Here is a 13,199-nt window from a genome sequence, read left to right as displayed (position 1 = left end):
TTTTGGCTTACCAATGGTGGATAACAGTTGTTTATCCCCTCAGCTCAGTGGATGATTGCATTTGTCACACTAATGGCTTGAAGATCTATTCTACTGAACTGGAAAGACATTAATCCCCCAATGGTTTTCCCAAACTATATCCTGTTTGAGTTTAGAAAAAATCAGAAGTGTCATTTTTGACCCTTCAGTCAAATTTGAAGAAATCTGGAGACCATTTATCCAACATGAGTTAAACTGACCTTTCCCAAACCTTTTTCTGATCACCTTTAGTTATCTGGATAGAGGTGTGGCGTTATTGACACTACTGTGTATACCTGATATAATACAATAGCCCAAGTCGGTTAGGTAAGCTGTTGTTTTTTTGAGCGGAGGGGGTTTTATTTTTGTAAATACAGTATGAGTTTGGGAGATTATTATATCTGTGTTATTAACTGTTTGTATTTGCATTCCAGCCTTATTAATTATGTACTCTCAAGCTCTCTGTATTTGCTGGTTTTCTTCTTATGTTTGTTCAAAAATTAATAAAAATATTTAAAAAGAAAGAAAGAAATTCTACTTCAAAGTATTCAGCAATGGTACTCTTCTGACCTTAATGAATGAAAGGATACTCACAGCAAACACATTCATACCAATCACGGTATACTTGTAATAGTAAAGATTCATAGCGCGGTAACAACAAAGGACCACTTCTCCATCCGGTGAGACATCAGTCTGAGGGTGGGGAGTGGGACAACAGAAAATCAGTTCAGATGGACCTTTCAACACAAATATCTATTGTATCAACCATACTGGGCTGTACCTCTTGTTATGTGTTTAAGCCATAAGGCCACAAGATTAGGAGCAGAATTAGGCCATTTGGCCCATTGAGTCTGCTCTGATATTCCATCATGATTTATTATCCCTCTGAACTACATTCTCCTGCCTTCTCCCTGTAACCTCTGACATCCTGACGAATCCCGAGCACATCAACCTCCATTTTAAATATACCCAATGACTTGGTCTCCACAACTATCTGTGGCAAAGAAATCCACAGATTCATCACCCTCTGGCTAAAGAAATTCCTCCTCACCTGTTTTAAAGGGACGTCCTCATATTCTGAGGCTGTGCCCTCTGGTCCTAACATCCCCTACTATAGGAAACATCCTCTTCATGTTCCCTCTATCTAGGTACGTCAATATTCCGTAGGTTTCAATGAAATCCCGCCCCCATTCCTCTAAACTCCAGTGTGTGCAGACCCAGAGCCATCAAACTCTCCTCATATAACAACCCTCTCCGTCTCAGGATCATTTGCATGAACCTCCTCTGAACTATCTCCAACATCAGCAAATGCCTTTCTAGATAAGGGGCCCGAAATTGCTGACAATAGTCCAAGTGCAGTTTGGCCAAAGTTTCGGCATCACACCTGTCCTCTCAAAATGAACACTAGCACTACATTTGCTTTCCGTACCCGACTCAACCGGCAAGATCACCTTCAAGGAATCCCACACAAGTGTTAGGTAAAACATAGGCAACAGAATAGGATTTCTCCCACCGGCAGGGGAATCCAGAACTAAAGGTCATTAAAGGATTGCGATTAGTAAAAGAACCATAAACAACACTGGAAAAAAATCCCAGCCCTGCCTCACCTCAGCTCCCCAGCCAGTGACAGGGTCTACAGTACACTGTATAGGCAGATTCAGTGCCAGTATAGAACAAGAAGCCAGATGAATATCTGAAAGCAAAGACATTACACGACTACAGGGAGAGGATAACGAAGCTGTACCAGGCAAATTGCTCTTACATAAAGTTAGCAGGGACCAGCAACCAGGGACTTTGTTGCACTAATAGCTGCCATTTGATTTTGGACCAACTGTAGCCAAAAGGGTCCTGGATTAGTCCGGGTTTGGTGATAATATCAGAGACCAGAACCAGTTGTTCCAACAGTCAGAAGGGATCATGAGTGTTGAAGCTTTCATTTTAAAAATCAATTTCCAAACCATCAAAGTATCTCTCCCTCCTTCTCCAGCCTCCCAGTGTAACAAAATCTATTTTAACCTTGGCTTCACTCAACTCATCATGTGAGGACTCCAAATTCTGAAATCTAACTAACCCTGCTGCCTAATTCTCCTTAAAATCTTCCACTGCCTAACTTAACTCAGTATCTGATATGGCTCCCCTGTCAAAATATTTTAAAGTAGTTCCATTATGCACCCTGAAGCATTTTGTTGTATTAAAGACACTAATGGAAAATACAACTTTCAATGAAGCTAATCGACAGATCTGAATAAATTGCTTTTTGCTAAATTGGCTCAGAGCCATTGGAAATCTCTGTAACTTCAAGAAAGCTCCAGTGAGACAGATCAGGAAAGGTAGACGAGCTAATTTAAACAAACTTAAAAGTCAAACTTTCAAAATAATGCACAGATCTAACAAGATGCTGTTTGCTACCTGCTCTTAATTAGGTTGAATAGACAATCAGAAACAGACTGGCCAACTCTACAGAAACAACCATACTAATCTGTAAATTCAGGAGCAGATGGGCCATTACTTCAGCTGATACTGGATACCACATATACAAATACGAGCAAACTTTCTGCTGACATCTAAAAGCAATGATTTAATTTGCCTCAGTGCAAACACCGCATCTACTGCCAAATCAGTCACCCAAGTAGAGGTTCAACACAATATCAGAGAACGTATACAGTGTACAACCTGAAATTCTTACTTGTCACAGACAACCACAAAGGAAAAACCCACACAAGGAATTACAGACAGAAAAATCTTACCCCTCCTCCCACACACAAACATCAGCAAACGCATCAGCCCCCCCCCCCATCACACAATAACAAGCCTCCAAGAGAGGATGATCAAAAACTACCAACCATCTGAACACTCTGACATCACGGGGGGGGGGGGGGGGGAAAGAGAGGTAACGCTCCTGCCACAGCAAGAGGGGAGACCAACAGCTCGCTGTTTTGATGTTACAGTCTGCAGGGTCACTTATTTCTTTTGAGTTGGACACTGGCACAGACAGAGGAAAACTCTCAATATAAAACAGAAAATGTTGGAGATGAGGCAGCAAATGCAGAGAGAAGCAAAGTTAACGTTCAGGTCAGGGCAGCAGGAACTAAGATTGGGAAACTGAGACAGTGCCTATCATGACATGAGAAGCTGCTGGATTCAGTTGAATGGTACAAGAGGTAAAAGGCAGATCATTGCGGGAGTGGGAAAGGTAATCAAAACTGACAGGCGACCAGACGCTTCATGTCACCATGGTTAATTCAAACAGCAATGAGTTCTGCAAAGTAATCATCAAAACTTCTTTTACTTAGTGAAATCACAAATAGCAAAGTCAACACACACTAAATTAGAAATTGAAACGTCACTGCTTCACTTGCACAGTGGAAGGGTAAAGAAGGGGGCAAGGGAAATTCGATATTATAGTGTGTGGTGAGGGCAGAGGTGACATAGCCATGGTTAAGGGAAATGGAAGACGTCACAGGAGCACTGACCAGAAAATGTCATCAGAACAGGTAAGATGGAACGGATTCCGTACTGGACGGAGGATGGGAGTCACAGTCAATGCAGCTGTGGAGTCAAAGGGCTTTGAGTGATGTTGGTCACTGACCTAGAGAGAGACTTTAGGACAAGGGCTCCCAACCTTTGTTATGTCATGGACCCCTAGCTCAGTTGAGGGGTCTGTGGATCCCAGGTTGGGAACTGTTGCAGTTAAGAACACAAAGAATTAGAGTAAAGGTTGCAAGCACAGGCTGGAAACTGGCAGCTAAAGGTGGTAAAATGTCCACATTGTGTGCGAAAGCAGTAAGCTGTGCCCAAGAGTCATCAAATATTGAAGGGGAATATTGCACGAAAGAACGAATGAAATAAGGACAATTTCACATATCCCACTAACAGACAGGCATAGTTACGACCCACATTGCTTCTCCTAGTTACAGCTTTGATCTGCCCATTTGATGTTGAGATTTCCGTCTGCAATCTCTGCCATCTTGAAAGAACTGCCATGATCAGTGTAGTAGGGAGGAGTGATTGGACTCTGTAGCACTGTAGGAGAGAACAGGGGTGTGATCCTGTAACAGAGAGGTGGGGGGGAACTCTGCACCAGGGAGAGGAAGTCTGAACATGGATGAACCACACACTGCAGGCTAAAGTGAGCCAAGAGAAACCCACATCTGGTTACCGGCCAACAACCACCCCATAAACTCCAGGGTGGAAGCTTGCCTGTGTACATGAGGGTAAAACCAGTGACTGCTTATGGAACACTCAGGTACAGAGCCTGACATTGCAAGGGGCTCTTTGTACACACAGCACTTGTGGAATAGCTTCAGATTTATTGACTTAACACATGTACATTGAAATATACTGTGAAGTGTGTCGTTTGTATTAACAGTGTGATAGGGACAGCCTGTAAGTGTCACCACATATTCTGGTGCCAAAGGTGGAGTAGAGATACAGGGGAAAACAGAATAATGCACACTTTGGATCAGAGAGTATTCATTCCAGGAAAACCAACTCCCCTGTTGATGTCAGCTTGTAAAAAAGAGAAAGTCTGTTCTGAAGGTAAAGCTCAGACTCTGCGTGAACTCTTTCCGTCTTCAAATAGGCTATTTTAACATCTCCAAAGGGACTGCCCACCAACCCCCTCCACAACATTCTGGTTCACTCTCCCATCTCCATAAACAGCAATCCCTTCTCTCAGCATCTTCCCCTGAAACCACGAGATGGAGCCCTGCCCTGCCCTCACAGCACAACGTGCATCTCAGTTCCAGGGCTCACCCCACCACAGCCTAATTCACATTCCAACCCAACCCTCCCCCAGAACCTTCACGCCACTATCTGCATAATCCCCCCCTTTAGTTCTCCACAACTACTCATTTCCTGCTTCTGATAAAAGGTCATGGACCTGAGACTGTAACTGGCTTTCTCTACGTTTGCTGCAAGTTTCCATCAGGATGCCATTTCATATTTCCAGCACCTGCAGACTCTTATTTAAATACGAAGGATGTTCCCTAAAGCTCCTCCTTTTGCCTTAAGTTCTAGTTGTTAAATGACACAGCATGTAAATTTCCTGGTGACAAAGAGATACTGTGCACTGCCAACAAGATTCTTACCCTCTTGGAAGTTCTGATCTGAAGCTGCTCGGGGTGTATTAGCAAGATGACAGTAATGGCTCTGCCGTTTAGCTTGGCTATTGGGATGGTGACAACCAAAATCCAGGCAATGAAGGAAGCCAGGCCATGGGCAAGTGTGAGCAGTGGATACCCCAGGAGAAGCCACACGTAGGTGCTAGGACGGTGCTGAAAGTGAATCAAGACAAAGAAATTAGTTTGTCAAGTAATGGAATTTAAACTCTGCTATGGACAGTTCCAAGCCCAGCTGCAAAATGAGCAGGGTTGGACATGGGGCTAGCAACCGCATTCCGTAAAAACCCAGTGCTACAGCAACACCAGCAGAAGCTCCAGAAGACCAAGCAGATGAGCTACTCCTGGGAATGCCTGAATGACTGGCCCAGGGCAGAGGGCTCTAGCTAGCTACCGTTGGCAGCCTACACCCCAGCAGGCATAATGGGCTTAACAAAAAAGACTCAAATGCAACATCAACTACTAAACTGTACGTCCATGCTTAAAAAGAAGCGAGTTAAAGCACGGCATAGCTGTACACACATTCTGAAAACAGCTGCAGAGATTCAAACAACTGTTTTAATCGGAGAGGAGCAAGGAGCAACGTGTCATATCATTGGAACTAACAGAAGTAAAGCAGTTAGCACAACACTATTAGCACTCGGGGCAGAGCTTGGTGTTTAACTCTGACGTCTCTGTAAGGAGTCTGTACATCCTCCTTGTAACAGGGTTTGCTCCCACAGTCCAAAGACGTTCCGGTTAGCAGGTTAATTGGTCATTGTAAATTGTCCTGTGGCTCGACTGGGGTTAAATTGGTAGGCTGCTGGGCGGTGCAGCTCGTTGGGCCGGGAGGGTCGGTTCCACGATGAATAAATAAAGCAGGTTGAAATGTTCACAAGGGAACAGACTTTCCATTTTGGAGAGATGCACCACTTGACAATGTTCCCTAACGGTGCCCCTTCCCAACAGCTCAGCTCAACTCTTATCTTGGACATTCTACCGTCCAGTCAAACAACGTTCAAGCTGCATAAACATCCAACATCATCTCCTGACTCCATGCATTAAAAACAAGTTCATACGGAGTTACACACATTAACATGTTAAATAGGAAAATTCAGCGGCCACTTTATTAGGAACCTCCTGTACCTAATAAAGTGGCCACGGAGCATATATTCGTGGTCTTCTGCTGCTGAAGCCCATCTGCTTCAAGGTTCGATGTGTTGGGCTCTTCTGCACACCACTGTTGTAATGTGGTCACTTGCGTTACTCTCATTATCGGGCACTTCCACCCACAGAACTGCCACTCACTGGGTGTTTCATTTTGTTTATTGCACCACTCTACTGACAGTGATGTTGTGTGTGAAAATCCCAGGAGATCAGCAGTTTCTGAGAAATGTCTGGCACCAACAATCGTTCCATGGTCAAAGTTACTTAGATCACACTTATTCCCCATTCTGATGTTTGGTCTGAATAACAACTGAATCTCTTGACCATGTCTGCATGCTTTTATGCATTGGGTTGCTGCAAACATTATTGGCTGATTTAATATTTGCGGTAACGAGCTGGTGTACAGGTGTAACTAATAGAGTGTAGAACTTCAGTGTAAACTTTTATCCATATCCAAGAACCAAGTAAAAAGGTTCACAAGAGTAAGAAAAGCAGGCTAACGGCAATCTACCCAGTATTTTGTTCCCACTGTCGGAGCCTCTGAAGGAGTCCTTTCCACGGCACCGAGCAGTGATGTTGTCTCCACTGCAGTTGCCTCAGGAGTGCTCTCGCCATTAAATCGCACACTGCTTTTCCTCTGATTCACGAATGGCTTTGAAAAGGAAACAAAAGGAGCTCAGAAACCACTTTGAAAACTTACCAATTATATTTGAGTGCACAGGAATACACATCCCTCCCCACCATTAATAGTATCAGCAGAGACACTGAGAATAAACCCTGACTATCCAGACTCTCCTGATAACTGCAGCCTCCATCCTGTTGAATCTCTTCTGCACTCTCTCTATTTTCCTGTCCCTCCCCACCACTGAGTATATTTACACGAAGCGCATCTTTTACCAAATACCCCATCATCCAGGCCACGCTACCTCCTCACTCCCACCATCAGGCATGTGGAACCGAAACCTCAGGTCCCACACCACCAGGTTCAGGAACAGTTACTAACCAGCAGGCTCCTGAACTGGCGTGGTTAATGTCAACATTCACTGCTCTGAATTCTTACGACAACATACAGACTCATTTTCAAGGGCCCTCTACAACTCATGTTCTCAGTTTTTTTAAATTTGTTTCTACAGTTCGCCTTCTTTTGTACATTGGTTGTTCATCAGTCTTTGTTTATGCAGTTTTTTTAAATAAAATTCTATTTTATTTCTTTTTCCCCTGTAAATGCCTGCATTTACTGTACGAACTTTGCCGTAATGTGACTACACAATACTCAGTACAATCAATACCATGCAAACTAACCAAATGCATTGTACAATATTTTAATCAAAAATCACCTCACTTCGTCCTGGTTCACATTCGACCTGTAAGCATTCAGGTTTTATGGATTACACGACTTGAAAACAGCTCATACTGTTCACCATAAGTAACTGCTCCTACCTTTTGAATTATCTTCCCAAATGGCCAGAAATAATATCCAGCAAGACAGCAGCACAATTTACCTGGAAAGCAAATGGAAATGTATTACTTTCCTAAAATGGCACCTTTCTCCCCACCAAGGGCTGAACAGAGGCAAAGCACCAGGCGACTGGGTGGGGGAGGATGGCAAAGGCGTACACAAAATACCACTCGGCTCTAAAAGGAATACCAACGGTTTTAGATCAGCTTTTAACTGGGGTATAGCACCTTGAAAAAGTATTCAGCAACCACAACTATTTCCACATTTTAATATCTTGTTTTCGACATTTAAAATATATTGTAGGATTTTTGAGCTAATCTACAAATCATTATGCATCATGTTAAATCAAAAGAAAAATTCCAAAACCTGTCAACAATTTACTAGAATTAAAAGCAAAATTTAAGAGACTGAAGAAGTATTCATCCCCTTTGTAATTACTACACTAACTTTCTTTGGCTGTGATAGACTGTATTACCTTACAAACCCACCCAATTTGTTGATGCAGAAAATTGAAGGGTCACCTGTTTTCAATAAACCAAACCAAAGTGAACATTCAAGACAAGTCAGGGAAATGGTAATAGTGAAGCACAAATCTGAGGAAGGGTACAAGGCCATCTCAGAGACACTGAACATCCCTCAGCTCAGAGCAGTCCATTGTGAAGAGGTGGAAAAAATCTGAAACCAGAGCCACGCTGCCAAGTGGAGGCTTCCCCACTAAACTTAGTCACCAGAGAAGAGTGGTACTCGTAGGAGAGGCGACTGTGAAGCCAGAAGCCAGTGGCTGTAACTGGAGATGAAGTTCATGGCTCCACAATCTCCAAGGCCTTGCAAAAAAAGGGTCTTTATGGAAGAGTGGCAAGGACCCCAGGCTTAAAAATAGCATATTCTTGCCTGTAAAGGTTTTGAAAAACATCACTTAGAAGATACTGTAATGATGTGGAAGAAGGTCTTGTGGTCGGATGAGCTTAGTGTGAAACGTTTTGGCCTCACGCTGAGCATTGTGTGTGGCAGAAATCTGACACCACACATCAGCCAGGTAACACCATCCCTACTGTAAAGTATGGTGGAGGTAACATCGTGCTTGGGGATGCTTTTCAGCAGGGGGGATTTGGTCAGGATTGACAGGAAGATGATTGCTGCTATGCACAGAGATAGAAACACAGAAAATAGGTGCAGGAGTAGGCCATTCAGCCCTTCAAGCCTGCACCGCCATTCAGTATGATCATGGCTGATCATCCAACTCAGAACCCTGTACCTGCTTTCTCTCCATACCCCCTGATCCCTTTAGCCACAAGGACCATATCTAACTTCCTCTTAAATATAGCCAATGAACTGGCCTCAACTGTTTCCTGTGGCACAGAATTCCACAGATTCACCACTCTGTGTGAAGAAGTTTTTCCTCATCTCGGTCCTAAAAGGCTTCCCCTTTATCCTTAAACTGTGACCCCTCGTTCTGGACTTCCCCAACATCGGAAACAATCTTCCTGCATCTAGCCTGTCCAATCCCTTTAGAATTTTATACGTTTCAATAAGATCCCCCCTCAATCTTCTAAATTCCAGTGAGTATAAGCCTAGTCGATCCAGTCTTTCTTCATATGAAAGTCCTGCCATCCCAGGAATCAATCTGGTGAACCTTCTCTGTACTCGCTCTATGGCAAGAATGTCTTTCCTCAGATTAGGGAACCAAAACTGACACAATATTCTAGGTGCGGTCTCACCAAGGCCTTGTACAACTGCAGTAGAACCTCCCTGCTCCTGTACTCAAATCCTTTTGCTATGAATGCCAACATACCATTTGCCTTTTTCACCACCTGCCGTACCTGCATGCCCACCTTCAACGACTGGTGTACAATGACACACAGGTCTCGTTGCACCTCCCCTTTTCCTAATGGGCCACCGTTCAGATAAGAATGTTTTCCTGTTCTTGCAACCAAAGTGGATAACCTCACATTTATCCACATTAAATTGCATCTGCCATGAATTTGCCCACTCACCTAACCTATCCAAGTCACCCTGCATCCTCTTAGCATCCTATTCACAGCTAACACCGCCGCCCAGCTTCGTGTCATCCGCAAACTTGGAGATGCTGCATTTAATTCCCTCGTCTAAATCATTAATATATATTGTAAACAACTGGGGTCCTAGCACTGAGCCATGCGGTACCCCACTAGTCACTGCCTGCCATTCTGAAAAGGTCCTGTTTACTCCCACTCTTTGCTTCCTGTCTGCCAACCAATTCTCTATCCACATCAATACCATACCCCCAATACCGTGTGCTTTAAGTTTGCACACTAATCTCCTGTGTGGGACCTTGTCAAAAGCCTTTTGAAAATCTAAATATACCACATCCACTGGCTCTCCATCTTAATGAAGAATTCCACCATATTATGGTCACTCTTACCCAAGGGACCTCACACAAGATTGCTAACTAACCCTTCCTCATTGCTCAATATCCACCCTTTAAGTATCATTTGCCAGTTTATCTTAGCTAATTCACTTCTCATACCTTCAAAGTTACCCTTCTTTAAGTTCAGAACCTTTGTTTCTGAATTAACTATGTCACTCTCCATCTTAATGAAAAATTCCACCATATTATGGTCACTCTTACCCAAGGGGCCTCACATGACAAGATTGCTTACTATTTCCAGAAGATTATTTATGTCCTCCTTAGTGAAGACAGAACCAAAGTAGTTATTCAATTGGTCTGCCACGTCTTTGTTCCCTATGATCAATTCACCTGTTTCTGACTGTAAAGGACCCACATTTGTCTTGACTAATCTTTTTCTTTTCACGTATCTATAAAAGCTTTTACAGTCAGTTTTTATGTTCCCTGCCAGCTCTCTCTCATAATCTTTTTTCCCTTTCCTAATTAAGCCCTTTGTCCTCCTCTGCTGGTCTCTGAATTTCTCCCAGTTCTCAGGTGTGCTGCTTTTTTTTTTGCTAATTTATATGTTTCTTCTTTGGACTTGATACTATCCCTAATTTCCCTTGTCAGCCACGGGTGCACTACCTTCCCTGGTTTATTCTTTTGCCAAACTGGGATGAACAATTGTTGTAGTTCATCCATGCGATCTTTAAATGCTTGCCATTGCATATCCACCGTCAACACCTTAAGTATCATTTGCCAGTCTATCTTAGCTAATTCATGTCTCATACCTTCAAAGTTACCCTTCTTTAATTTCAGAACCTTTGTTTCTGAATTAACTATATTGCTCTCCATCTTAATGAAGAATTCCACCATATTATGGTCACTCTTACCCAAGGGGCCTCACACAAGATTGCTAACTAACCCTTCCTCATTGCTCAATACCCAATCTAGAATGGCCTGCTCTCTAGTTGGTTCCTCGACATGTTGGTTCAGAAAACCATCCCGCATACATTCCAAGAAATCCTCTTCCTCAGCACCCTTACTAATTTGGTTCACCCAATCTATATGTAGATTGAAGTCACCCATTATAACTACTGTTCCTTTATTGCACGCATTTCTAATTTCCTGTTTAATGCCATCCCCAACCTCACTACAACTGTTAGGTGGCCTGTACACAACTCCCGCCAGCATTTTCTGCCCCTTAGTGTTATGCAACTCTACCCATATCGATCCCACATCCTCCAGGCTAATGTCCTTCCTTTCTATTGTGTTAATCTCCTCTCTAACCAGCAATGCTACCCCACCTCCTTTTCTTTCCTGTCTATCCCTCCTGAATATTGAACATCCCTGGATGTTGAGCTCCCATCCTTGGTCACCCTGGAGCCATGTCTCTGTGATCCCAACTATATCACATTCATTAATAACTATCTGCACATTCAATTCATCCACCTTGTTACGAATGCTCCTCGCATTGACACACAAAGCCTTCAGGCTTGTTTTTACAACACTCTTAGCCCTTATACAATTATGTTGAAAAGTGGCTCTTTTTGCTTTTTGCCCTGGATTTGCCTGCCTGCCACTTTTACTTTTCACCTTACTACTTTTTGCTTCTACTCTCATTTTACACCCCTCTGTCTCTCTGCACTTGTTCCCATCCCCCTGCCACATTAGTTTAAAGCCTCCTGAACAGCAGTGGCAAACACTCCCCCTAGGACATTGGTTCCAGTCCAGCCCAGGTGCAGACCGTCCTGTTTATACCGGTCCCACTTCCCTCAGTACTGGTTCCAATGCCCCAGAAATTTGAATCCCTCCCCCTTGCACCATTTTTCAAGCCACGTGTTCATCTGAAATATCCTATTTCTACTCTGACTAGCACGTGGCACTGGTAGTAATCCAGAGATTATTACCTTTGTGGTCCTACTTTTTAGTTTATCTCCTAACTCCCAAAATTCACCTTGTAGGACCTCATCCCGTTTTTTACCTATATCATTGGTACCTATGTGCACCACAACCACTGGCTGTTCACCCTCCCATTCCAGAATGTCCTGCAGCCTCTCAGAGACATCCTTGACCCTTGCACCAGGGAGGCAACATACCATCCTGGAGTCTCATTTGCGGCCGCAGAAACGCCTATCTATTCCCTTTACAATCAAATCCCCTATCACTATAGCTCTCCCACTCCTTTTCTTTCCCTCCTGTGCTGCAGAACCACCTATGGGGCAATGAACTCGACTGTTGCTGCCTTCCCCTGATGAGACATCTCCCCCAACAGTATCCAAAACAGTACATCTGTTTAGGAGGGAGATGACCTCAGGGGACTCCTGCACTACCTGCCTACTGCTACGCTGTCTAGTGGCCACCCCTTCACTTTCTGCCTGTGTAGCCTTTACCTGTGGTGTGGCCAACTCACTGAACGTGCTATTGACGACTTTCTCAGCATCGCGGATGCTCCAGTATGAATCCAATCGCAGCTCCAGATGCTCAATGCGGTCTGCCAGAAGCTGCAGTTGGACACACTTCCTGCACACATAGTCGTCAGGGACGCTGGAAGTATCCCTGATTTCCCACATGCTGCAGGATGAACAAACCACGGGGCCGATTTCAGCTGCCATGACCTACCCAATACTTGCTTCAACTTTTAAAACTTTCTCCTTTGAAAGGAACTTACCCGGCCTTAACTCACTTGGAGTGAAGCTCGTCCTCAACCTCTTCTCGTCAAAGCCTCAAATCTCCACTCCTTCACTGGCCCACTCACTCACTGGCCGCTTTCTACAGGCCACTCCGCTTGACGTAACCCTCTATTTATTTGTTTGAGCTTTTCAAACTGCTTGGTCACCTGACCTCGACTGCCCAATCAGCTGCTTTCTGCTGAGTCTGAGCTATTCCAATCTTGATTGTCTAATCAACAGCTTTCTGCTGAGCTATTCAAATCTTGATTTACTTGATTGCACAGTCCAACTGCCAAAACTGCCAGAATCTCTCGAGTCAAAGCCTCAAATCTCCACTCCTTCACTGGCCCAATCACTCACTGACCGCTTTTCCAGATCCTGGATAAAAGCCTACAGCCTCTGCCAGAAAGCTTACACTG

The 13,199-nt window shown here is 43.9% G+C and overlaps 1 protein-coding gene across 3 annotated transcripts in view; it reads right to left on the bottom strand.

The window, feature by feature from the left end:
* Positions 1-13,199, bottom strand: part of cax1 (cation/H+ exchanger protein 1) — a 62,659-nt gene that overhangs the window by 26,759 nt on the left and 22,701 nt on the right. For all 3 annotated transcript variants that reach the window (XR_009515302.1, XM_059987035.1, XM_059987034.1), the window contains 4 exons: positions 7,725-7,786; positions 6,796-6,936; positions 5,109-5,294; positions 609-711 (listed from right to left, as the gene is read on the bottom strand). Coding sequence is in view for 2 of the 3 variants with exons in the window: in XM_059987035.1 (XP_059843018.1) it covers positions 609-711; positions 5,109-5,294; positions 6,796-6,936; positions 7,725-7,786 (492 nt within the window). In the remaining variant the exon portion in view is untranslated. The remainder of the gene's footprint in view (positions 1-608; positions 712-5,108; positions 5,295-6,795; positions 6,937-7,724; positions 7,787-13,199) is intronic.

Source organism: Hypanus sabinus, chromosome 13, assembly GCF_030144855.1.
Source record: "Hypanus sabinus isolate sHypSab1 chromosome 13, sHypSab1.hap1, whole genome shotgun sequence".
NCBI classification, from domain to species: domain Eukaryota; kingdom Metazoa; phylum Chordata; class Chondrichthyes; order Myliobatiformes; family Dasyatidae; genus Hypanus; species Hypanus sabinus.
The sequence above is the reverse complement of the archived record's forward strand: the minus strand, read 5'-3'. Positions and strand labels throughout refer to the sequence as shown.